Source organism: Aspergillus pseudonomiae (genome assembly GCF_009193645.1).
Source record: "Aspergillus pseudonomiae strain CBS 119388 unplaced genomic scaffold BDV37scaffold_13, whole genome shotgun sequence".
Lineage (NCBI taxonomy): Eukaryota > Fungi > Ascomycota > Eurotiomycetes > Eurotiales > Aspergillaceae > Aspergillus > Aspergillus pseudonomiae.
The window spans coordinates 19182-45389 of NW_022476005.1; the positions used below are offsets into that span (position 1 = coordinate 19182).

Sequence of the window (26208 nt, forward strand, 5' to 3'; positions counted from 1 at the left end):
CCCTCAACGTGCCGTTATTTTTTGTGTTACTATTCTGGCCTCGCAACGTGGCCGAGAGGGTTGCACATACATAAGCCACTTCAACAGTGTGCTTCACCACCAGTAGGCATGGACAATTGTCATGTAGAGTTCAAGGACGAGTGTCTCACCGCCATGATATCGAGATCTGTGGGAGTCGGTCAGTGGATGACATTGCATGAGTGCATATGTACTAATTACGTCGGTGTACATCTGGAGACTTGGAGGGTGGGAGAAAAACGTTGGTGACGGAAAACGATATCCATGACGGCACCAGCTGGTCAAATCCGGTTTTTGTTTTTTCATTTTCTATAGTGAGCCTTTTCTTTCTATGTTTCCTTTAATTTCCCTTTGGTCAAATTCTCCTCTTTTTCAATTAGTAAAATTGTGAATTGAATCACGGTGTCATCTCTTCTCCGAATCAGCTAATTAAGGTACCATCGGAATCATTCACACCGCGTTTGCCGCTAGTCAAGGCACCGTCAACAATTTTTTACCCACCGTTTGTTTCTTCGTGTCTGCACCCAGTGGAAATAGGCAACCCTGATTTAATTATGTATATCTTGTTCGTATCAAGGTCGTCGATCCGACCGGGAATGGAGGAATGCAATCAGATCGAGGAGCCAAATTGGAGGGGGATGTGACAAGATACTGGAGGGGTGAAGGATGTGCCGTCACATTGGATACGCAGCCTTACTCCGTAGAAAGTTAAAAGCCGATCCCTGGCATTGAAACCGTCGTCAACCGCCTGTCAAAGGCTGTCATACCCTATTTTTTTCGTGGATGCTAGCCTTAGTACGCGACTAGTGGCTTCTTATGCCCCTCAACCTGGAACCGCCGTTTCCGAGAAAAGTCATCTGAAGGGACCGGAACACCAGGGCTTCTCTATTACTCGTCGTCTACCTCAATCTCACGCCAGGTCATTTTGTTGAGAGAAAAAAGGGAAATGTTTGGCTTAGCTTTACGGCCCTATCTGGCAGTGACACTATCAGATTGGTGATTTAAATTGCTCGAATTAGCATGAGCTGATTCATAAAGCCACTAAAACGGGTGAATCCGACTCTGGCCCACCACGAGCCCTACCTTCCTGTGCGTTCCTATGGTCGGATACAGCGTTCTTCTGAATCTTTCCGTGGTTCGGCGAAAAATCATGGCCACGATGTGATTCTGTATTTCAAAAGGGCGGATTTCTTTTCCTGTGTGGGGCGGGGGAAATTAAAAAAGCGAGATAGTGACCTCAGCTTCATCTTACCTACATACTCCTACCAAGTAGAATGACATTTTGTCGCTCACAATGTGTGGATCATGTCCTGCTGCCATGCATGAGAAGCCTGCAGAATTGGCAGCATCGAATACATTGATGAGTTGCGTCATGGATGGGGCCGCGCAGACCAGCTTGGGGGGAAATAATAATCGGACTGAACATAAACCCGGGAGCTTGTCAGGAACAGGACCAACCCGAGGCTACTCTCCTGCAATTGAGGCTGGGAAGGACAGGGAAGAAGAAAAGGTACTGTTCAAGTTGGTACTGTCGGATTAGGGAATGATTAGCCCTTGTTGTTAGCTCTCGACCAAGGGTCAAACCCCCAGTAGTACCCCGCCCAGGATATTAGTAGGTATAGTAAGGGAAGGTACTTTTTGACCTCTGTCAATGTTTTTGAATGACGCTGAGTTTAGTGCTATTCCCCTAAGGGTTGAAAGGGCTCAAAGGCTAAAAGCCCTAGGAGCGATTAGGGGGAGGGCCTCACACCCCCCAGAGCGGGCCGAAGACTGGCACCCGTCCAGACTATCAGACCCAATTGCTGCAAGCGGGGCGGCGGCCCGGGGAGCGCGGAAGGACCGTTTGTCATCAAAAGCAAAGTTCACGATCGCCCTGTGTTAGCGTGTCACCCAAAGTTCCAGACCCCCGCTGGCGTGCAACCACCGCCACTACCAGGTTGGACTCTCATCTCCAGATCGCCCTCTATGGTTGGTCAATGGCTTCGCATCTCCGCCAATAGACATAAACCGATCGGATCTTCTGGGATTTCGTTGATTCTCTTCCAGCGTCTCTGCCCGCGCGGAGCGATCCGATCCCTTGATGTACAAAAGTACCCCGAGATCCTCCTGTCTTAGCCATTCCCTGGGGGCTGACTACGGCCAGGGACAGCGGACCAAGGGCCAGGTTGATGGGTTGGGGATCCTTGCAAGTCGAGCTTAGTTTGATCCTCTCGGCGCCATGTTTACCGTCTATATTCAATTGATTCGTGAAGCCTGATGGCCGCTCCGAGTATGACAGCTTACTTCTAATCTACAGCACTTGTGCTTACGTAGGTCTGCGCCATCGCTCGTCGTCCTTTCAGCAAAAGTCGCGTACTAAGTACGAAATCACTGCCTTCCTCTCTAACTGAAACCTCAACAGAGATTCAACGACAGGGAGCTTTCGCACTCCGCTTCCTCTTTCAGCCAGTCACTTGACCTTCCGTCAAACCGGTCGAGGATTTGCCATTGGCGTATTTATAGAATTATACCCCAGTGCATTGTTCCTTAATTCTCCTTCCAAGGGACAATAAAAGTCCGACCGCGATAAGCAGCAATAACCGTGAGTTCTACAAATAGAAGCACAACGCAAATCCATTCCACTTGCGTCCGCTCAGTAAACACATGCTGCGGGATGTTTATTGTTCACTCCTTCCGGTTCACGTTTATCCACAAAGTACACATCCACGGCTCTGGATCAGCTGAATAGATCCATTCCGACCGGCCCGAGCCTGTGCAGGTCTTTGCATGCAGCGGTGGCTACGATGGGTAAGTGCGCATGTTGTACGACAATCCATCTGCACATCCGATATGATGGGTATACTGACTGGTTGAGACACAGCGGTTTAGATAATCAAATCTCCGATGGATGTGCGATTTGGAAGAGTGGGAAAAGCATTCGTCGGGTAAGGGCACCCCTACTAGCGCCGACCACGCGCCAGGGTTTCCTGTCCTTCCAAAAAGTGATACTTCCAACAGTGTTCGATCTTCCACGATATCCACAGCTTGCGATTGGCTTCGGCCGAGAGCCTGGTCGCTCGGTCGCCACAGTTCCTGGCACAGACATCATGGATCGCTTTGATCCTCCTTTTGTGTAACATCACAGCTGCGAGTCAAGTTCTAACCCTGTCCTTCGATCGCGAACGATGGATCCGCAGCGAACCGCAGCATGTCAAAACTCACACCAGCATCCTCAGGGACCATGGAACGATAGAACGAGTCCTTATGGTTCGCGCAACTTCCGCAGAGCTTATCCGGTGAGCGCAGTTGCTGTTGTTCCCAATCTGTCTGGGTCTGCTGGACGAGTCAAAAGTTTCTGTAACAGCTCATATCAATGGGGAAGCGATAGAGTTCGACGGTCCGCCAAACCCACCCAGATGCGAGTCACTCCGCTGGAGACTTCCAGAGACTCGCCCATGTGTGAACGCGGAGTAGAGTTTAGATTTGACTTCATACCACTCCCTTACTTCACCATAATCGCCATCCCCTAAAACCTCGTTTCGCATTTTAAGTGTATAGTTTATCATGGGTAGAGTTTCGCGGTCGGGCACCTGACTTTCCCACCCGCGCCTATAGAAACCCACTGCCGAGATCGCGCAAAAAGTCTGCAGTCATATGCATTAGCTCCGAAGCTATCTTACTCGAAACATCCCTGTCTGGGGCCTCTGACTGGCGCAAAACAATAGCATGGTTAGCCGGGTTGTGGAGCTCGCCTGCATGGCCGTGTCCGCTGCCATGGCATTTTTCGGAGCTAACCCTCCATCGCGCATGATTCAAGCGCGCATGATTTGCCCGTCCAGTGCTCGCTAAGCCGACTCAGGTCTGTGAACCACGAGGCTGGGTCCATGATTGGTCCCAGGAATCACTATAGAGTAGGGATGATCCATGTATTTGGAATGCCGATCGCTTGATATCAGATTTCCAGTTTCCTCTTTGGTATTGGCGAAAAAAAAAAAAAAGAGAGAGAGATCTGATCTGGTACTTTGTCATTCTTAAGGAGAATTCCCTCCCAAAAAAAAAAACATATTATTAGTTATTTTTGGTTTCTTTGCTTTTGTTCGTTATTTCTTGCTTTTTCTGTCAACGTACCTTAGCGTTCTTTCGTTCCCACCCACCGCCGTCAATCTCCCCACACTTCACCGAATATCCCCTTCGCTTGGACTTCGGCCCTAGCTTTGACGCAGCCTCCTTCCAGATCCAGTTATCACCGCCTAAAGAATGGTGACGTGCTCGACTGGAAATTATTTCCAGTCCACGAGTATCCAGGCAAGCGATCTACACTGCAGGATCTGCACAGGAGATAGCCTGTCTCAGCGTCTGGGGATGTCGCTCGGCATTACTCGGAGGTATACCCTGGGTGCATACATCAAGACATCTGCACAGGACAGTGAAGTATAACATCACCGGAGGATCTGGGTCAAGAGAACTCTGAGACAATGACAGTTGGTTCCATCTAACGGTAGGCGACTAGGCCTTTTCCCGCCGGAGAATATTGAATTCCCCCACTCAAATATACTTTCCAACTACTGTACGAATGTACCGTAAAAAGAAAAGGAAACTCGAAAAAGAAAAAAAAAGAAAAAAAAAGAAAATAGGAATAGGAAAGAGAAAAAAAAGCAATGAGATCACAGCAACATTGACAGGTCAACGTTCTAACGACTTCCAACGACCTGCGCCATCCGTAACCGGGAAACTCGAGATAACGACGTGAGTTTCGTTTCAGGTTTTTGTCATTCTTCATCACTCAGGATGGCCTCTCCACCTATCGATCTCCCTCGTCCGTCTCCGCTCGAGGCGACTAAAGTATGTATGATAAAGTTTTTTGCGCTTCCTCCACTTCCCCGTTCTCCTGATTTCCTGGTACGCCCAAAGTACCATGCATAAGGGAGAGAAATGGTCCAGTTCGGTTCAAGACCTGAAGTGATTTGCAAAAATGGGGGAACGGAGATATTTCTAAACTGAGCAACACTACTGCGAGGCGATTGGCTTGGGATCTGCACGGGACCAGGGGTGCCCTTCTATTGGAAACTCTTACTTTGTCTGTCCTGCGCCTTGGGGCGAATATTTGATTTGATATGATGATGGAGCTATTGTCCGGAAAAGCATACCGATGGGTTCGTTGGTTCGAGACGCTCAGACAATTTTTCCCATTTGCTACTCCATCCTGACCCAGGACCTTTGACCTTAACACAAGTAAGCAACTGGGGAAGAATCACCAGAGTTTGGAAAAACCTTACCCACTGCACAAAGGCATTGGGAAAAGAAAAAAAAAAAAAAACCATAACAGTGGATTAACACCCAAGCCACATCCCCCTCCCAAAGCTAATCTCAAACAAGACACTTCCATCGTGGCTGAAATGCACCATCCATGTCAGTCCGGCTGCAGAGCTCCACCACTCGCTGCGGCTGGACAAATAGACCACAGCCAGCTGTCAAGACCCATTAAACTACTGTAGGTTATAATGGAGAATCTTCGACGTTGGTTCTACCTGTACGAAAAGGAGATGTTCGCCTTCGCTTGGGGGAGGAATTCCGGAGCATTGTGTAGCTGACTCCAATTTACGTCCGCTTTTTTTTTTACCCTCGGGTACGAGCGTGCCGGCGTTCCCGCTGCCCCGGCGTCAACAACCCTGGTGGACGATGATGAATCGACTGAACTATCAGCAGCGCGCGGAGGGAAAAATGGGTGGGACTGACGCAAGGAATGGATCAATTTGAATCTCTAGTGGCTGACCGGACTGCGATCTCGTTAAGACGAAACGGCCCGAGCGTTTTCTATCATGTTTTACCTGCTTACTCTTTGCTGACTGTGGTTCACCTTCTGCTCTGGACCGTCATGCAGGTCCCTGGAAGGATTAGAAATTGGGCGATGATACAGGTACCTGCAATGATATGAATTATGTCGCAGCAGTCAGATATTATGCGGTACAGTCAGGCCCAGATCTCAACATTCTCATACATAGTACTCCGTAAATTCAATATACAAATACTTTTTAGCCAAACCATCCAATCCCAATCCCCCCCTCCAAATCGAGACAACACCACAAAACCCTATCTCTCTTCCCCATCTAACTCTTGTCTTTCTCTTTTCAAGATATAAAATTCCCCCCCAGTCGATCCCTTCCCCTTCCCCGAGACGTGCAAATCCCAAACACCGACGGAGATCCCTGCCACCAACCAAATCCAGCGCATCAATGCCCACTCCGTCCTCAGATCCCACGATGGACCGCCCCAAGTCTGCACGCCGCTGAAAACAGCCATCGAGTGGATAACCACTACCCACGACTCCCTCCCACTGAAGAACTCAAAGGCCCATCCTCTGACCCGATTACCAGGTCGCCCGGGGACGGGCCATGCAAGATCGATTTCCGGCTGGGCTAGTGCGATCCCAGCTTTTTGTTCGTGGCCGCGATGGGGCTGCTAAGTTGCGATGAGGCTTTCCGTGTGGCCTGTCGAGGTGGCTAGTTTAGTTTCCCCTAGTTATATCCGAGTTTTGTCCCTCTCTCTCTCTCTCTCTTTTCTTCTCTCCACCTATTTCTCATTCCTCTTGAGGAAGTAAAGTACGAAGTCTAGGTACAGAACAGGGAATTGATCAAAAGATGAATGGAATTGGAAGACTCACGGAGTCTATGATGTCGCGCCGACATCTAGTGAGATTTAGTTTTTCCCGGTCCACTATCATAGTGCGCAACCCACAGTGATAGTTAACATAGTTAACTACTTAGTCAACGACTTAAACTACGGATACAAAGTCCGCTCCTCCATGGCCTATGTAATGGACCCCCCCCCCTTCCCCCTCTTCATAATAAGTAGTATGAATTTATGAATATTGTTTTCGGTAATGTATTGTACTTTTTTTCTTTTTTTTTTTTTTCCTTTTATACATACATTCGTAAACCCCCATCGCCACGCGAGATACGGTATACGATCATCGGTGATTATTGAAAATTAGCACAAAGCCTCATGCTAAAGCCACCAAGCAAGGGGGCGAACTCAAATATCCCCGGGCCATGGCGCCTGTTTCCCCCCGATACGTAAAGAAGATGATGAATTTTTAATTTTTAATTGTTCGAAAACACGAACATGAAGCAAGGCAATCGATCGCAGGTGGCAGTCAGTTTTCGGGAATATTTGGGGGTGAGGGGGAAAAAAAAAAAATCCTACGGATACTATCTATAGAAATTGGCAATCAATCCTTTGTGAGGAGGAACTGGAACTTCTGTGCGCGCGCGCGCGCGTGGCTGGCAGGTGATTAGATTTCTGAAGTTAATATTGCCGGGGGGGGAGGAGCCAATCGTGGGGGGAAAGAATCTGGTTTGACAATGTATTTCTTTTTGAAATGTTATTTGTTTTTGTTTTTGGTTTTGGTTTATTTGCTAGAAGGTTGTGGTTTTCTGCGGGGTTGGAGTGGCTGGTAGTTGTTTTTTCTCGGTGTGTGTGCTCCGTAGTAAGAAGAAGTATTAACCTCTTGTTGTTTACTGATCGGGAAGTTATGCTCGGCATAATTAGGTGCTATTTCTCTTGCCCGTTTGGGGCTTGCGATTTCATTTCTAATCAACATCGGGTGGCTCCGACTGCCTACTTAGTCCTGCAGTGTGTCCTTTTCAATGGTTGAAGGTATGCAGATAATTGCTGCAGTGACTGACAGGGGATCCCCTACACCGCCATTGTTGACACATCGATTTTTCGTGTTTTGCTTCTGGCGAGAGTTGGTCTTCCATCCGAGTGGAAATAAATGGCACGTGAATTCGCAATTTTACTCTTGGTTGACTATGTGCAATAGGTACAGGGCTTTTTCAGTATAGGGGAGACATCGAAAGTAAAAAAGGCAACCACACAATTAATTAAATAAACTCCTTCCGACGCCATGGGTACGAAGCGATCATCGACCCGTACTTTTGGTTCCTCGTCTGAAAAGAGAAAAGCTGCGAATGGATCGGCTCTCTGTGATCTTGCCGAGCTCGTATAAGAGAGGGATAGGGCCCTTGATCCTTCATAAACCCCTCTCCCGTGCGCACAGACACTTAATGGATCGTTTAGTGTCGCTGGTGCATGCAAGTTCAGCCAAGATGCGGTCATCCTCTTTCTCACCTGGGTCTCCTACGAGGTCCAGATTCGAGAGATCGGCCCGAGATTAGAGAAAAGCCTCTCTCGCTTTGGCCCAGCCACTCACATGTCTTCGCCACGGTGGGAGTGAAGCCGGCAATTATTGCACCAGGGCAAGTCCTTCGTTATCAAGCAGACCCGCTTCCTTGACAAGTTCATAGAATTTGCCGCCGGACTTAATCAGATTGGCAGGTGTGTCAAATTCGGCCACTCGGCCCTTGTCCAGCACAACAATTCGGTCAGAATCGATGATCGTGTTGATGCGATGTGCGATAGTGATGATAGTGCGATCCTGGAAGATGCTACTGCGCAAGGTGCGTTGCAGTAATGCATCTGTTTCCACATCCACGGCCGCCTAAAGTCACCGTTAGTAAATACCAAAAAAGTAAATCCGAAGGAAAAGGCGGTAGAGGGAAAAAACGGTGTGGCAAACTGGCCACTTACTGTTGCTTCATCAAGAACCAGAATATTGCTGGGAGTCAACAATGCCCGTGCTAGAGACACTAGCTGACGCTGGCCTTGACTCAGGTTGGATCCTGTTGGTGCCATGTTAGTCCAGCCCTAGGAAATTCCAACGTCACGCGGCTGCAAGCGCGAAAAGCGGCCAAATTCTTACCTCCTTCTTGAATTCGGGCATCCAGCTGGCCGTCCATGCTTGCAACGTGATCTTTCAGTCGTGCATGCTCTGCGAGTTAACGGGTCAGTCAGCCATTCACTTTCTCCACATGCAAAGAGGCGAGCCCAACGTACCGAGCACACTCCACAGCTCTGTGTCATCATGCACATGACGAGGGTCCAGGTTGTCCCGTACGGTGCCCTCAAACATGGCTGGGTCTTGGGGAATGATGGCGAGGCGGCCTCGCAAGTCAAACAGGCCAATAGTAGACACATTTAGCCCATCAATGCTATCAATCAAGTTAGCGCAGCGCCAGCGTCAACAGTCGGGCACTAGGACTCACCTAATACTGCCACCATCTGGCTCAATGATGCGGAAGAGCGCCAGAGTAAGGGAACTCTTTCCTGCACCCGTACGGCCAACAACACCAATCTTCTCGTGAGGCTTGATATCAAGGTTGATATCCTTAAGCACCAGGTCGAGCCCAGGACGGTACCGTGTGCTGTAGTTTTTGAATGACACCGCGCCTTGCGCCGGCCAGCCAATGGCGGGACGGTGCTTGAATATCACCTCAGGCGCTTCACTTGGGAGGCTAGCGTACTCCAGAACACGTTCCACGGACACGATGTTCGTCTCGACCTCGACCGTTTGACGGACGATCCAGTTCAGAGACTGTGTAATTTGGAGGGCGTATGACATGGCCAAACCAACCTTGCCCGGTGATATACCGCTGCCAGTAGCAACGGCGATGACAGAAAGCCCTGCAGAGGCCAGAATAATGATTGAACCAATGAATTCAAGGCGGACTGCCAACCACCTATTCGCACTAATGGAAGGGAAGTAGGCGCGAAGGTTCTCATCCATTCGCCACTCATTTTCGAGTGTAAATCTGTTTTCCTGCTTATACGCGCGGATAGTCGAGATGCCTCCAAGAGATTCTTGGAAATGAGCGTAGATGGGACTGCGCGTAACACTATCCAACCGCTTCAATTCTCGGGAAGTCCGCAGGTAATACTTTTGATAACTTAGATAAATGTAGCTCAAAGGAACGACCAAAATGAGGAACGCAGGCGTGGACGATGCGATAACGCCCATCGTAAACAGTGCTTTTGCAGAGTTTCCAAACAACTAAAATTGAGTTAGCCCCAAGTTCTGTGTAAGAAGATGTAGGGCTTACCATGTTAAATGTGCGCGCAAGGACTTCATCAATACGATATACATCGCTATAGCAAGATCTATCAGTTTCCGAATACAACGCGTCAGCCACGCACACTCACCTTGAAAACCTATTGAGGATTCTTCCAGACGGTGTTGTTTCAAAGAAGCTCATGGGTGATCGGAAGATTGCGAATGCCATCCTCTCATGTAATTTCCGAGATGCCTGTTAATGTTCATCAATATGGTCACGGTCTGCATTAGCCAGAGAGCTAAGGGTAAACGTACTTCAATTGAGCAGAAGATCCATAGAATGAGATTCTGGACTATAACTAGGATAGACGATCCTAGTCCAAAAGCTAGGTAAACGCCGATGAATTTACCAACATTGGGGTTTACTTGCACTTCGCTAGCCTCTGACCAATATTTGAGCCAATAGCTGCCAGCGACCTGTGCTGTTTGTGCACCCAGAAGAGTAGCAAGGTAGAAGCAGACGGCGACGATATTGCTGTTCTTGGCATATTCCATGTATACACTCCACTTGACTTTGCCTTGCTGTGAGGTTTCTTGAGTTTGTTTGCTCTTCAAGACATTCTCCTCGTCTCCTAACTTGCGTCTAGGGCCTTTCCAGCTAACGGTACTGGCGCGTCGCAAAGTCACAGTACTTGTTCTCCGGTTGGCACCAGATCTGATGGGCAGGAGTGAACCAATTTCCTGTTCGGCTTCGTCGGTGTCCGAAAGCTCATCGGAGTCTGCGTTGTCAATTATCGTGGTAGAGTCCGAGCTTTCGGGACTAGCAAGACCATTATCACTCGAGTTATCATCGTCCGAATCGTTCATAGTAGTACGAATGAGATTAGCAACTTCGCCCTTCATAGCCAGCAGCTGTTCATAGGTGCCCTTTTCAACCAAAGTCTTGTCTCGTAGCAACCCGATGAAATCCGCCTCCTTCAAAACGGGAATGGCATTGGTCGCAAGGATTCTCGTCTTGCTACCGAGAATTCCACTTGGTCCGAGGACTTTGTTGATAAGGTGCCGGCCCACGTGCTGATCAACTGCCGATAGAACGTCGTCGAGAAGGTAGATGTCTGCACGAGCATAGACTGCTCTAGCCAAGGTTAACCGAGCCTTCTGTCCGCCTGAGAGCGAGATGCCCCTTTCTCCAACTTCAGTTTGATCTCCATCCGGCAAGTTCTTGAAATCATCCAGCAGGGCGCAAGCTTCAACGGTGAGCTCGTAAAAGTCAGGATCCCACCGATGCCCGAAGACAATGTTCTCTCGGACACTAGCGTTCATCACCCAAGGTGACTGTGCGACGTATGCGATACGGCCACGGATAATGACTTCTCCATCCGTTCTCCACAAATCGCCCAAAAGTGACTGGAGGAGAGATGATTTCCCGGCGCCCACGCGGCCTACTATACAACTAAGTTCACCCTTACGAGCGCTGAAATTGATGTTCTCCACGACGTGAGTACCATCGTACCTGTTCCAGGTGAACGACGCATCACGAATCCGTACAGACTCATCCCCGACATGAGACACCGGGTCCTCGCGCTTGACCGCATTGGTCTGCAGTTCCTCGGCGGTGAAATATTCAGTCAAACGCTTAACAGCCACGGAAGCCTCAATAATCGATGTGATGACCATAGGCAGAATGGAGAGTGGGAAGGTAAGGAGGTTGAAAAGCGTCAGAGCTGGGAATACCACTGAAGTGGTCAGAGGCCGGGGGTCCGTCAAAGCAAAGACAGTAAATGTAGAGCAGGAGACAAGGAAGGGGGTGGACTGCCATGTAAAGTTTGCAACCGACTGCGTCGCTCCGATTTTGCGAAGGGTGTTCAATTCCAAGTCGTTACGGATGTGACTAAGCTTATTCATAAAGGCAGTGTTCCAGGCATAAAGTTTGATACTCTTGATGTTGTTCAAAATCTCGGTCATCAGCCTCGACCTTGAATCCTTATTCTTCATCTGGACGAGCTGGAGCTTTTTCATCATCCGAGCTATCACTCCATTCAAGGGAATCATAAGAATCATGACACCGATACCGGCGAACATGCTCACGCCGACGAGCTGGTAGAGCGATAGCATGCAGAGGGTGATTTGGAACGGCGCCGACCACAGCTGTGTACCAAATTGAGTCAGATCGGATAGACGCTGCTGGTCCACAGCCATATGGTTGACAATATCGCCGGTAGTCTTCGATGTACGGCCCTCGCTTGAAAGCCGAAGCGACTTGGCATAGATCATTGCCGTCAACGAAGACTTCACACGCATGCCAGTGTCAAAGGCTCTCTGGAAATACTGATGAAGGCACATTGTTTGCGATACCGAGACAAAGAACATCGCCAGGGCAATAGCAACACCCCGTATAATTGGCTGGGGGTTGTCCGTTTGATACGAGCTGATGAAATCAATCAGAACTCGGAGAAGCTGAGGCTGGACAAAGGCAAGCATATCACTTCCGCATTTAATGATCGCACCTCTGGTGTATGAGCCACCGAAGGACTTGAAGAGTGCGATCCACAAAGAAGGTTTGTCCTTTTCCAGTTCCTGTTCCCAGTTTTCCGCCAATGTTTCTCCCGTGGCACGAGTCGTATCACGGCGTCGAAGGTTCCACAGATCATCTTGGGTCAGGAAGTTCTTATAGCCAAACTTCATCATTGGCGTCATCCAGCTGAAGCTGAGCACCGAGAATATGTCTGCATACTCATAGGGACATTCATCTTCGTCGCCTAGAGCATCGTAGGCGCTCTGCTTCTTGGGAACGAGGTATTCCAGTCCAAATTCCAGTAGCGCGAGTCCTAAGCTGATGTTGAAGCAAACGAAATATGGTAGGTTGTCCTCATAGGTCTTTCGTGCAACAAGAGAGCGCAACTTAATTCCATAGGCGATGGTAAAGAAAAGCCAGTAGAAGAGAACGACACCGTTGGGTTGCCTACTCCGCCAATGCTCATAGTATTGGACTGTGAATATCACACACAGGGAAGCAAACACAGCGATCGAGCTCCAAAACCGAACGTCAGCCAGCCAGTTATCCGCAAAAGTCTCGACCTGAATCGCTGCTTGAAGAGCCGTTGTGAAGATCAAAGCGGATAGCACGATCTATTTTAGACGTTAGGTTAGTCCCAAATAACTTGATCCAAAAGGGTTCCAAAACCAACCAGTTTAGCGTAAAAATGCCAATTCTTCGACACTGGTTGGGGGATTCGCTTTTTGAGCAGAAACCAAATGGCACCTGCTCCCATGATTAAGCCCCATACGGCAACAATAGCCACACCAAGATCTAAGAAGCAGGGCGTCAGGTCAAACCTGAATTTGCTTAAGGGCCCCCATCCTTCCACCTCGCCGCAAAAAGGCTCTAGTTTGGGCGATTGTAATGCTGACTTCAGGGTTGACGATCCCGGGGCAGAATCCCCGAGGAACGTCTGGGAAGTGCCATCAAGCATCTTCTAACCCCGACTGCAGAATCCCTATTCCTTTCAACCCACGAGAAGGAAGGAAAAGGGAGTCAGAAAAACTCCCGGGGTGCTTTCACGCAGATGATGGATGCGATTGCGGGCGGAGAGAACTTTCTGATCGAGGATGATACTGCGAGGCCAATCCTCTCGTGAGCTGCAAGTTGCTTACTAAATGAGACGGCCTAAGCTTCGGTGATAAGCCGATATGACTTTACCGGAGATGCGGAATTCCGCCTAGCTTACCTTACTATCTCTCCTCCTATGACCATTGCAGTCTAGTCATTGGAGTGGATTCGCAAAGAGATTTTCTCTCCTTCAATCTCGAGGCTCTTGTTCCCTTGCTTATTTTTCGTCCTGAAGCGTGACATTTGCGTTCGGTGCTTATGACATAAGCCGGCACCATTGCATGTCTTGGCATCTTCATTGCTTCCATACGTCATGAGGTGACTCAAAATTTTAAGAGTCAACCATTCTAGAATTCCAATCGTAGGCCAGTAATTTTTCCGGGGTAGACCATTCATTTCCGGGTGCGAAACAGAGGGGTTTGCTTACGAATTGCATTTGCTGACTTATGCACGAATACGAAGAGGCTGCAAATGGAAATTGATTACGGAGTCAGGTAAGCAAGGAGCATGATGACAGACTAAGCCAGAATCAGCAAAGCGTCATCGGCCCCGAGTCCCGAGTCTCATCAACAGTGCTCGGCATTACTTACCATATTCATCCATGATATTCATAACAAAGACTCTAGTGTTTCGAAGGCTGTCTAGACTATGGCAATCGAGCTGATGGGGTATAACGATTGATAGCTTACTTGGCAGATCATAAGCCTCAAGTTAGCCAATTAATGTATCTCAGGAATAAGCCCAGAATCCCGGCTCACTATGACCAGGAGTTGGATATATATATCTCCCGAGTATCAGTTCTATCTTTCTACTTCGCTTCACCCGAGATCAAAGACAAGGTCACAAGAACCTTGAGATATCCTCATCTGGTTGTAAATGTTTACACACTATTTTGGTTTTCTGGAAAATAGTTGAATAATAAAGGGATATAAATCTTTCGCCAAATTGTCTTTCAGATCTTAAGGCTTGAGCTCTAGGTAGTAGGTGCACACTTTCAGACCTGAATCACCTGATGGTCACCATATATACTAGCAACAACCGTATTCAACAAAAATATAGTTAATTGAAAATCCTAATTTGGCGAGGACCAATGTGATGCTATTATAAATGGATCGGATTAACCATGCACTACAATATGTCAAGGGAAGGACTATATTGTTATGCCCATCAACTGCGTTAAACAAGCCGAGGATTAAAAATAAACGGGCCAAGGCAGATTCATAAAAAAGTTTAGTGTACTCTGTATTCTCAGTAACCTATGAAAATTGGCGAGCCAATAATAGAGCCATTATATTTATAATAGAGATAGTGGATTGACTCCGATTGAGTCACTGTGACTCAAAATTGCACTTGTGGATCGAACTTTACGTCACACATTTCAATGGTCGCAGATTGAATATTGTTCTTAAATATTCTGGATCGGACCTATCGGTGCCTTAAAGGCGGTAAAGCTCCAACAAGAGGGGCATTTGTTCTGCCGTCGCATTGCACTCTGCGATTTCATCGGCGCAACTCATCGCTTGTACATAATTTAGTCAATATGGCCACGGATGCTTCTATCGCGGAAGAGCTCCTAAAGAGGCCGTTGTATGGTCCGTATTTCTTTTGACTTCGTTCCGTGCTACGCTTTCTGTTTTACATACAGTTCCGTCACTGACTCCCAATTTAAGTGTATGATCTTCCGCAGGCACTACTCGCAACGTTAAGCGCCAAAAGCGAGGACGATGCGATAAATACGTTAGATAATGCAGTCAATACCCCTGAAAAGCCCGAAGATACTGTACAAGAATATGCAGTTGCTACATCTACCTCATGCAATCTCTGCAATGTTTCCTTCTTGAACGTCCAAGAGCAGCGGGTCCACGTCCGTTCAGATCACCATCGGTACAACCTTAAGGCCCAACTTCGAGGCAATCCCACATTGAACGAGGTTGAGTTCAACAAAGCGGTTGGGGAGCTGGACGAATCGATTTCTGGATCCGAGTTGTCATCGGAAGAGGACGAAGACGATGGGACACAGCTCACTGCCTTGTTGAAAAGGCAAGCGAAGATCTCGCAAACAGGTGAAGAAGAGGATGCGCCGTTGAAAAAACGGACTGGAAAGAATCCTCTATTCTGGCTTTCAAGCTCCCTTCTACCCTCCAACACTTCGTTAGGTGTATATAGGGCTTTGTTCTCAGATGCTGAACAGGAAGAGCCTAGATATCTTGCTGATTCTCTCCGGAAGAAACAACTAGCTCCCATCAACACGCCACGGAATAATAGTCAGGCTCAGGGGTCTTCTGCATCATCTAGCCCACATGTATTCCTATGCATGATCGGTGGAGGCCACTTTGCGGCAATGATCGTTTCCCTGGCCCCTGAGATTCATCGCAAACAAGGCGGCGTGGAAGAGAGGCAGGCTCGAGTAATTGCACACAAGACTTTCCATCGTTATACAACTAGGCGAAAACAGGGAGGATCGCAATCCGCCAGCGATGCTGCTAGAGGAGCTGCACATTCGGCTGGTTCTAGCCTAAGACGTTACAATGAGGCTGCACTGGAGAAAGAGATTAGAGAACTGTTATCAGAATGGAGGAAAATGATCGATGATGCCCAATTGCTATTTGTTCGGGCCACAGGCAGCACAAACCGGCGGATTTTGTTCGGCCAATACGATGGCCAAGTTCTGAGAAACAACGATCCTAGGTTGAGAGGGTTTCCCTTCAGCACACGCCGCGCTACTCAAGGAGAACTCATGAGATGCTTCAAGGAACTGACTCGCGTAAAAGTGAGTCAGATTGATGAAGCCGCCCTCGCAGCAGCTGAGGCCAAACAACGAGAAGAAGTATCAAAGCCATCTACTCCACGGCCTCAACAGCAAAAGCCGAAAGTGTCCAAGGAGGACGAAGCTGCTATGCTTCATACAACCCAAATACAGGCACTCATCCGTCGCTCCAAAATCCCAGCATTGATGTCGTATCTCTCTAAGAACTCGATTCCCCCTTCCTTCACTTTCCATCCATCAGATTCTCAGCAGAACTTCCGTTGCCCTACTGCTCTTCATCTTGCTTCAAACCTTAATTCGCCAGCGATGGTTTCTGCCCTTCTTACCAAAGCGGAGGCAGACCCGACAACTACCAATGGCGAAGGGAGAACACCTTTTGAGCTTGCAGGTGATCGGGCCACACGTGATGCCTTCCGCGTCGCTCGTCACGAACTTGGCGAGTCGAAATGGAACTGGGATGCTGCCAAGGTGCCATCGGCAATTTCAAAAGCCGACGTGGATAGCAGGGCAGAAAGGGAGCGGAAAACTGCAGAGGAAGAAGAGAAAAATCGACGTAAAGCTGAATTGCACCGCTTGAAGATGGAGGATGCCGCCAAGGAAGCCTTACAAGCAAAGCGTTCGGGTGGTAGAGCCTTGGGATCTGTAGAGAAGACGGCATCCGAAAAAAGAGAGGAAGAGATGCGTGGCATGACGCCAGAAATGAGGATGCGGTTGGAAAGAGAGCGTCGGGCACGGGCAGCTGAAGAACGTATTAAGCGGATGCAAGGCAAGTAATGAGCACTTACCAGCTGCAATTGATAGACAGAATGAGCCAGGTCTTATTCTTCGGCATGATATGCAACATAAAAGGTATACCGATTTATTACGAATGATAGAGACGAATAAAGAGAAGTACTCTTCTTTTCCAGATGTATATATTGATATATTATATGAGAAATGGTAGCTACCTTACCTCACTCATGACCACCGAACCAGCCTGTTTGCAATAAATCACTGTCAGAGTAAACGTTTATATCCTCATCTAAAGAAAGCTACACCTTCCATCATATTTATGTACAATATATCAAGAGCAGAACGACAACAAGAATATACAGAGGAGCGCTTTAAAGGATCCTTTGGTACATATATACAGCGTCCTTTCAAGGCTTAGAAAGAATGCTCATGAATGTTGATGGTAGTCACCTTCCAGGTCTTGCCATTGTCAGAAGTCGTCAAGCCAGTAGAGTCAGCATCGGTGAGGCCGAGGGTATCACGGAAGGTAAGGTCAGCGGAATCGAGGATGATGGTAGTATCAAGGTACTCTGAACAGCGTTTTAGTTCTCTTTCCTTAGGGAGCGCTATGGTAGAACTTACGGTGCGCAGCAACAATGCTCTTCGAGGCGTTGTCCTGGGCCTCAACGGCAGTACCCCATCCTTGGGCCTGGCCAGAGCCTTCACAGCATCAGCCAGTGCGATAATGAAGGAGTAGAGATCAATAACTCACTAGTCGAGAGGCTCGAGATGACTTCGCCATTGATGGACACTGTCTGGTCGTATTTGCCGGTACTATCGTTGTACTTGTCTACATGATCGTTGATTAGCATGAAGGGTGTGAGTAACCAACGGTGCGAGCGCAGGGTGGCTTACAATGCATGACAAGCTTGTCACCTGCAGAGGCTGGAACTTGCTTTCCACCTAGCTGGGTTCCTGTTTCCCGTCAGCAATATGCACTTCTATATATGTTTATTCGCATCCTTTACCTTGAAGAGTGCTTGCCCAGGTGCACCATTGGCCGGAGCTAGCGCCGCAGTTTCTGCATGGGAATCGATTAGCATGTGTGACTTGAGCTGCAGTATAGGAAATTGGTTTTCGGTTCAAGGATTTACGCTGCAGGGTCCGAGAAGGAGACAGCGAGAGCCTGGATCAGATCACCACCGCTGGTGCCCATTCCTGGCCAGAGTGCAAGGCGATCCTCCTGAGGGCTTGGTGCTTCGGGCAACACCAGCGTAGTAGTCGCTTCACGGATCCATGACTTGGTAGGGCCGAGGTAGAACGCAGGACCGAAGACGATGGTGTCCTGGGCACTGACCAAACCGAGAACGGCGAGGGAGGTAAGACTTCTGAGACCACGCATTTTCGATGTTGAACTTGTGATGGACTGGTGTGTTTTGCGGATAGAGAAGTAAAACTTGGACCCTGGGGTTTATTCGCCTTTATATGGTAGGCGAGCTGATCCGAAGAAGGCCCGTGGAAGGGTTTAGATCTACATAATTTTCCCGTCAATGTGAGTCGGTAGTTTCATTCCTTAATGTCCTGAAACTGGCGGTGGATTAGCCCGCGGGTCATGGTGCAGCTAAGCTCCGGTCAGGGGCACACTAGTTTCACATCGGCAGATATTGTGGTGTGGTCATTCTTGTCCTGTCTCAATGTTATACAGTATTGCGACTCCACGGATGTTTTGGATAAAGCCTTGATAAGTGGAAGAACTTGTCCAGAACCATGATTGGTGGGTAGTTGAGGTAGAGCTATTGCCGTGAGGAGTTTTGGACAATGATCGGCAGTTGAGTATCCCAGGCTCTATATTTAACTTATTCTAGACTCCATGCCATTAGAGGACTATAGTTAACTAAGATGAGGGTTGTCTTTCTCTGACTATACCGGTGATCTACCAAGGTAGAGAAACCACGGAGTACTAAGGCTACCGATATATGCGGATTTGAATGTGTTCGTACAGGATGACCGGGAGAATGGTACACTTATATCTTCCGGATATAGTTAGAGTTAATATCTTTCAAATGTGTAAACGTGAGTACAAAAAAAAAAGCCAGTAGTCGTTTCGAGGACAATGTGAAAGTCTGGTTGTATTGTGACGTCGTGATCTGATACCATAGCAGGTGACATGCACTAGGTTTATCGTTAATTTCCTTGAGGCGTCTTCCTTCCAGTAATGAAGAACTACTCCTACAGATTTATTCATATCCCCCCCTTCACACAATTTTACATTATCTATGGAATATTACATTATCACATAGACAAACAGTAATCAACTAGCTCCATCCAACGCTCCCGCTCAGTTGTACTATGTCATTCCTGTCAACACCTGCTCACCTTGTTGGCACTGTGTCAGTGTGGGATGCCCAGCTCGAAATGGCTATCGATTCATTCCCTATATATAGCAACGCCGAAGTATACGTTGGTCGTGATCCAAGGCGATGGTACGTTGCCCTCTACTCCGTCTCATCGAGACTTCCCGATACTGATTGAGCTCAAGTAACCATGTCGTGAACGACCCAGTCATCTCCAACATTCACCTTCGGATCTACACAATAATATTTGACCGAGAAAACCCCGATGAAGTTGCGCCTTTAGTATACGCTCAAGACTTATCTATGAATGGAAGCTCATGGAACGGTTACCCTATGGGAAAGGGCAAGGGAAGTTTTCTTCTTAGTGATGGTGATGTACTGCAGTTGTCTCTGAGGTTCTCTCTCCATTTTTGTTGTGCTGTGCAGGGAAATGAAGATTGTTTTGACATGCTCCAAATGATAGAGATGAGGGTGACTCCCTAGATCACGCGGGCCGTGTTGTGTTTGCTGACCAACAGCACAGGTGTTTGAAGACCAGTTCAAGGTTACGTCGCAAAAGTTGGGATCTGGAGCTTACGGGCAAGTACATATGGCATTTAATAAGGGCACTGGCCAGCAACTCGCCTGTAAGATTGTCGACCTCCGAGCTTTGAAGAACAAGGTTATTAGGGAATCAGAAGATCAGCAGTCTAGGCACTTTAAAGAAAACGCATTTGCGCGCACCGGAAACAGGTTGCTCGTTATTCGTGCTTTCAAGGAAGCCCTTCAAAGGAAGATCCAGGAGAAGCTTGACGTATACAGCCGTGAGGCCAGAATACTTGAGAGCCTCTGCCATGTAAGTTTCGTATGCACAAATCCATTGCCGATCCTGACATGACTAGCCCAACATCATTAGTATTGAGAAAGTTATCGAATCGAGCAATACAATGTGGGTTCCTACACGCATTCTTTCGGATTCAACTAAATCTGGACAGTTACCTCTTCCAAGAACTCGTTACGGCTGGTGACCTATTCTCCTACATACAATATAAAGGCGGAAAATTAGATGATATTGAAGCCGCAGTCATCGTGCGACAGGTCCTGATGGCCTTGGACTATCTGCATCAACGGGAAATTGTCCATCGGGATCTAAAGCCAGACAATATTCTGATGACATCTCTAGCAGATGGATGCAGAGTCGTACTCACCGATTTCGGATGTGCCAGACTTGTGCGGCCAACTGTTGAGCGGATGTCTACGCTGATCGGCACATTCGACTACAGCGCCCCGTTAGTATAATGCAAGCAGTATCAGCCATAGAAGCTAACCTTTAATAATAGCGAGATGCTCAAGTCCAAGCAAGGCTATACAAAAGCCGTAGATTTGTGGTCACTGGGCTGTGTAGCAGCCGTGCTCCTGACCGGGGACACTCCATTTAAGAACTCATTGACTGCTGATTCGACAGATCTTTCTCGAGAGCGTGACCTTGAGAAACTCGAAGCCGACATGGATTGGAACAAAATCGGACAACGCGCGAGGGACTTTGTTCGCAGGCTTCTTGTGTTTGATGAAGCGAAGCGCATAGACGTTAAACAAGCGCTGAATCATAACTGGTTCACCAACCCAGCTCATCGAGTGGAGTTCGAAGCGCTGTACCGACGAGCGATCAGAAGCTGGCGGCCTCGCTCGCATAAGGGCTCCCTAATAATCAAACTGGGTACTTTAATGAAAATACCAGAACAATGCAGCGAGCCTATGCAGACCCTGTGCTCTGATGGGTATTCAAGAGTCGATTCGGGGCAGTCATATGCTGCTAGAGAGATACCACATCAGACGAGGGATTCGCCAACATCATCAGTCTCACAGGAGTATGAGTTAGGGGGTGGAAAGTCCGCTTCCATGTCCACGACTCTTTCAGACCCCGAGCTTCCACCGCACTGCTGCGTAGGGTACACAGACACAAGCCCACCACAACATTTACATACAAATCAAGGCCGAGATTTTCTTGACCCAGATCCACAGGAATCTATCTAGCAGGGGCAAGGCCCTCACGTTACAAACCTTTAGTGCAGGATATGGCATGACTTAATTTGTTGGTAACTGGCAGTACACGGATACACACCTATGGATGAACCATGGAATCAAGGGCTCACGTCCTACGTTGAATAGGGTTCCAATGTCTCGCAACAAACACCAAACGGGGCGCTGCATCAAAGAGAAAAAGCATCCAGAAAGGGGTAGTCTCAGGGCAGCCACAAAAATGCCTAAGAGCGAGTAATCAGGTCGATGGGATATCACTGAGTCCAGCACGATATTCAAGTCGAGATAGTCCGAACAAGCAAACCTAATAATAGATACACTTCAGATCGGAATGTAATTATACTTTCAATAGTTTATCTCCCGCAGAAAGCATAAGGCTCGGGTAAGCATTGCATGGAGTTCTTCACAGGCCAACTTTAACTTACTGCCTCAGAAGCTATCGTCTGTGCGATGCAGACGCAACGCACGGTTAGACCAGATGCATGTATTGAAACTGTAGTTAAAGAAAACCTAGGGGGGAATACGAAAGTTTTCTTGGTTAGAAAAGAAAGTCAACAAAGCCAGACTAGCATCGATTCTATTTTTGTCGAAACAGGCACCTCGCCCCTGAGAGTTGCCTCAAACACCCACTCCCTTCCCAGGGTCGACGTCAGCAAAGCTGCTACTACGTGATGCAAAAATAGATCATCGGCTACAGCAATCAGACTAGGAAGGAGAAAATGACAGGAAGGAAGGGACCAGAAAAGATGGCAAGGCCAGTAAAGCGGGCAAAAGCCAAGAGAAGATAAAACAGTACGGTCTACAGAGTGGTCTTGGACAATTACCACAAAAAGGCTGAGAGGGGCTACTGAACTTGGGCAGTCATATGATTTTGCCAATCGAGAGAACTAGGAAGAGGCGAAGAGGGAGAAGGAGGTATGGTCTCAAAGGTACCTCCTATCCCCTTTCAAAGGACGATCTCCAATGGGCTTGATTGTACCCTTGATTTGGTAATTCTGGGTCTATTATTAGGCACTTTCTTTCTTTACATTGGGTAATCAGTCTATGTCGATTGGAGGGTATGAGGTTGTCAGTTTTGGGTCATGTAAGGTGCCGCAATGGCGGATTTATTCATTGAACAGCTTTGAGGGAATGGAGGGTGAAGACGAGCTAGGGATCTGGGATCCGGGGAACGTGCTACTATGTTGAGCAACAATGGGTTATCCTGAAGGGGCCAAGGAGAATTAACCTGGGATGCGTGGTGACATCAGCGGGGGAAGACATTCGCTCGACATGTCTTGGTTCTTTCATCGATAGCAGAACAGGAACAAAAAGCGAAACGTGCTATTGGAGGAGCAGAGAGTGAGAGCAGTCTTACCAGCCACCCAAAGGCACGAGAAAGGATATCATCTACACAAAGGATCGATAGATGGCATTATCGGCGGAAAGGGATCTGACCTTACCACAACCGGCAATACAAGGACTTGCATCTGTCAAATGATAATGCAGGTGCGCGTTGAATGTTCTGCAGACTCGTGCCCTGTGAGTATGGTCCCCACTGTGCGGCGATTTTCTCGCATCTGGTTGCACCGGTTCCTCCTACCCCTTGCATGAGTCTTGGATTCCACCTGGAGGCTGGGGTACAGCTGAAGGGTAGGCGTTTTTCGCGTTTGGCTGTCTCGCAGTAAGCTTTCCTTAGGATTCAGTATCCCAGTCCTTTGGTTTTACCTGCTATCAGAGCGAATAGTAAGTTGTTATAGTTGTATGATTGTATGGGGGGTGAGTAACCCTTCCCAGCCTCCTGGGTTCCTCTGCGTTGTACTCCCATTGAGTATCAACGAGCGGGCTTGGGCCATAATTTATTTTCCTTTGGGCCATCCACATAATGTGTTTCTTCCGGAAAGAGGTCTATCAGCCTTGGTTAATGAGTCTGATGTGTGAATTGTCATCTATGCTGCTGCTGATGCAACTGTTCCGTCCACCAAGTGGTACCCTGGCGTATTCGTAGAATTTGCTGCAGCAGTCTGCGAGATAACGCGACATTGTGGATTCCCCCGACCAAATCCCCCGAGATCAAGGATCAGGACCACCTGATTGTAAACGCAAGGCGCCGCAATTGACCGAATGCGCGTCCGTGACGGGTGGTGGCGGGATTGCAGTTCAAGACACGGACACCAATAGATCTGAATCGGGACACACTAACCAACTGTATATGCTCCAAGACACAGATAGAAAGGGACGATCAGGCAACCCCAGATACTGCCGATGGCACCATGAGCTAATTCGTTTGAGTTTCATCGCACCTCAAGCAAGAATGCGGGAGTGACGACCCTTGGCCCTTCAGGGAAGCAAGGAGGCCGCGTATCTCTGATAAGATCGCGCACGATAGGAGGAAATTCATCTAGCCACTTCATTTTCTCGGACGATTAACCGGATCAGCAACGCCTTGAACAGGGGGCTGGCTCCTGTTCTCGTCCTTCTTCTCGCCTAGTCCGGGCAAGATAATATCGCTCCTGCAGCTGGTGGGTTGATGTTCGTAACGTGACTTTGTCGCCAACGGCCGGAGCCTTATCAATACCACCCGTGATTGGTGGACGCGTGGCGTGTCGTGACGCGGATAATACGTGACGCGTTCGCGATTCCGATAGTGTATGGGCCAATATAACCCAATTGGGAATAAGAAGTATAGAGATGTGCCAATGAAGTCGAGTCAATTGGGCACAAAAGAGTTGCCTGATAAGTGAGTCTTATGTTTGGGATGAAGGCGCTCTTTAATAGTCATTTCCTGAAAGGGTTCATGAGCGGGATGAATCAACGTTGAATCTCCTCAAGGAAGAATGGGAGAAAACGGAATCCAGGTCTACACTCTAATATTTGATCCAGGGTATATCGAGGAGCTATTGTGCTAGTTATAGGATGAGTAGAAGAGAGAGAATGGTCTACCTGTGTTTTACTCTACATTATAGTATAATTGTCTGTATAAGTGGCTACTGCAGAGCTTGGCTAATATCGAATTCAACCGCCACAGGTGCTCCGCTCTGATGAAGAGCATTGATGCTGCAAGTGACAATTCGCATGCATTGCAGCAGCTGCAATGCAACTCGAAATTCATCCCGCAACGGCACGAGCCATCAAAGAGGATGTCGTCACGTATTGCAGACAGGATAAAAGTGGGATGATGCAGGGTAAGCAAGGGCGTGAGACGGTGCTGGTTGCACACCCTGTCTTCAGCAAAGTCAAAAATAAACCCGTCTCGTGGTGGCTTTTCGGCGGTTTTCTTGCTCCCTCAGATAATGCCTTGCTTCATGCATCCCTCTTTGAAGACTCCCTTTTGTCCTTGTCTCACTACAGCCGAGGAGAGGATGGGAGGGGAAAGATTGTAGTCTTTGTAGGCCTTCATAATAGAGCCATTCCCCTGGAACAGGGAGAAGAAGAAAGCAGCAACCCTGAGTAGAAAGAAAGAGGGAGAGCAAAGGCACCCTGAGGGGATCTGATTAGACCTGAATCATCGGCCATTCTTTGCTAAGACAATCCTGCCTGGTTGAGAAGGACGTTCGTTTGCTTCACTTCAACTTTTCATCATTTGTAATTTGGAAACTTGCACTCGGAAGTGGTTTCTTTCGTCATTCTTTTGGCATTTTTGCAGGCCATTTTTCTGGAGTGGCTTAACCAGTGGAACGGAGTCGACAAAGCACTTTGTCGTTTGCGGAACATTCCTCTCCTTTTCCCGTTTCTAAAGTTATCGCTCCCGCGCCACTCTCACTCATTTCCCAACGTTGATCCATCTACCCACTCCCTCATCATCTATCTATCAACCCCAGTTGTTCACCTCGTCGCATCGCTCGGAACCAGGCGATATTGAAGCGCTGATATCAAAATTCTTATCGGTCTGAATTTCACTCCCCAGTCTCTCCCTGGTCTTATCGTGACCTCCTCCGGCGCAAATCCAGCGCTGCCCGCGCAACCGGCGCACACAACAATCAGCGATCTTAACCAACCACCCTACTCTCTACTATCGCACATTCTTTCGTTTCTCAATATCCTCTCCACGAAATTACCGCACCTCTGCGCAATCATGTTGCTCCCATCTGCTCTCCCCTGCGACATGCGCCGCCCCGCGACTCCGCCATATCTGGATCCCAGCCGCCAATTCACAACCCCCCCACCATCCGACGATGAGTTCCCATCGAGCAATGACCTCTTGGGCACCTGTCGCGCCCTCCAATCGCTTCTAAACGCATCACCCGCCCCTTCACCACGATGCGCAAAGCCAGAGCGCCTCCAAAGTCCCCTTCACATCAGATCCACGACTTCCGCTCGGTCGCGGAAGCAAAGGGACCCCAAACCATCACCCAAGCCTTTGCGAAGCGTCAACAAACGCAAGCGCGATCGCTGCGAGGGAAACGATGGCACCAGCGACACAGAAATCACTACTCGGGGCATGCGATTCTCGACCCCCAAGCGCACTCGTCACGCCCCCTATGAGCTTCCTTTGGGTCTCTCTCAATCAGACTTTTATGCTCTTCACTCTCCACCAATCTCACAATCGCCTCCGTCGCCTGCGCATTGTCGCCAACTGGACCTCAGTCCCGAGCAAAGCGCTCAGCTATTTAATCCCAACGCAGTGTTGCCATCTATCGAAGAAACACAGGAAACTCCGTCAAATGAGACCTGGAATGCGGACGACGACCAGCGACTTGTCGAGTTAGTTCTTCAAAATTTCCAGCTTTCCCAGCGAGATCTGGAGGACTACGCGCGCCGCATGGGCAAAGACGATGCCAGCGTCGGACGTCGATGGCAGGCTCTTGTGGGAGAGGGAAATGTCGGATTACGAGGGCGACGAGTGGTTCGTCCTCGTTGGCTATAGATGCCCTCTCTTTTC

General features: G+C 48.5%; 6 protein-coding genes across 6 annotated transcripts; 4 read left to right on the top strand and 2 right to left on the bottom strand.

Annotated features, from left to right (window-relative positions):
- Nucleotides 1-5282: 5282 nt before the first annotated feature.
- BDV37DRAFT_241586 (uncharacterized protein) lies at nt 5283-5985 on the top strand. The gene has a single exon (XM_032081205.1). It carries the CDS (start codon nt 5741-5743, stop codon nt 5930-5932), a length of 192 nt encoding a protein of 63 aa, XP_031944289.1. The 5' UTR covers nt 5283-5740; the 3' UTR covers nt 5933-5985.
- A 1754-nt stretch (nt 5986-7739) lies between these two features.
- BDV37DRAFT_241592 (ATP-binding cassette glutathione S-conjugate transporter YCF1) lies at nt 7740-13744 on the bottom strand. The gene is made up of 10 exons (XM_032081206.1): nt 13615-13744; nt 13075-13553; nt 10202-13015; nt 10036-10139; nt 9936-9981; nt 9102-9886; nt 8893-9047; nt 8759-8827; nt 8587-8678; nt 7740-8497 (listed from the first exon to the last, which is right to left on the bottom strand). The coding sequence occupies exons 2-10, from the start codon at nt 13357-13359 to the stop codon at nt 8243-8245; spliced, it is 4605 nt and encodes a 1534-aa protein (XP_031944290.1). The 5' UTR covers nt 13360-13553; nt 13615-13744; the 3' UTR covers nt 7740-8242.
- A 1202-nt stretch (nt 13745-14946) lies between these two features.
- Nucleotides 14947-17305, top strand: BDV37DRAFT_241599 (putative C2H2 finger and ankyrin domain protein). Its single transcript, XM_032081207.1, has 2 exons — nt 14947-15088; nt 15167-17305. Exons 1-2 carry the CDS (start codon nt 15037-15039, stop codon nt 17035-17037), a joined length of 1923 nt encoding a protein of 640 aa, XP_031944291.1. The 5' UTR covers nt 14947-15036; the 3' UTR covers nt 17038-17305.
- Nucleotides 17306-17409: 104 nt separating this feature from the next.
- On the bottom strand, nt 17410-18376 carry BDV37DRAFT_280246 (uncharacterized protein; the record flags this gene model as incomplete). Its single annotated transcript, XM_032086516.1, has 6 exons — nt 17410-17564; nt 17617-17694; nt 17747-17824; nt 17890-17949; nt 18003-18055; nt 18129-18376. The coding sequence occupies 6 exons, from the start codon at nt 18374-18376 to the stop codon at nt 17410-17412; spliced, it is 672 nt and encodes a 223-aa protein (XP_031944292.1).
- Nucleotides 18377-19323: 947 nt separating this feature from the next.
- Nucleotides 19324-21341, top strand: BDV37DRAFT_269417 (kinase-like domain-containing protein; the record flags this gene model as incomplete). The annotated part of the gene is made up of 5 exons (XM_032084359.1): nt 19324-19434; nt 19852-20163; nt 20210-20256; nt 20303-20596; nt 20648-21341. 5 exons carry the CDS (start codon nt 19324-19326, stop codon nt 21339-21341), a joined length of 1458 nt encoding a protein of 485 aa, XP_031944293.1.
- Nucleotides 21342-25401: 4060 nt separating this feature from the next.
- Nucleotides 25402-26193, top strand: BDV37DRAFT_280248 (uncharacterized protein; the record flags this gene model as incomplete). The annotated part of the gene is made up of 1 exon (XM_032086517.1): nt 25402-26193. The coding sequence occupies one exon, from the start codon at nt 25402-25404 to the stop codon at nt 26191-26193; it is 792 nt and encodes a 263-aa protein (XP_031944294.1).
- Nucleotides 26194-26208: the final 15 nt, after the last annotated feature.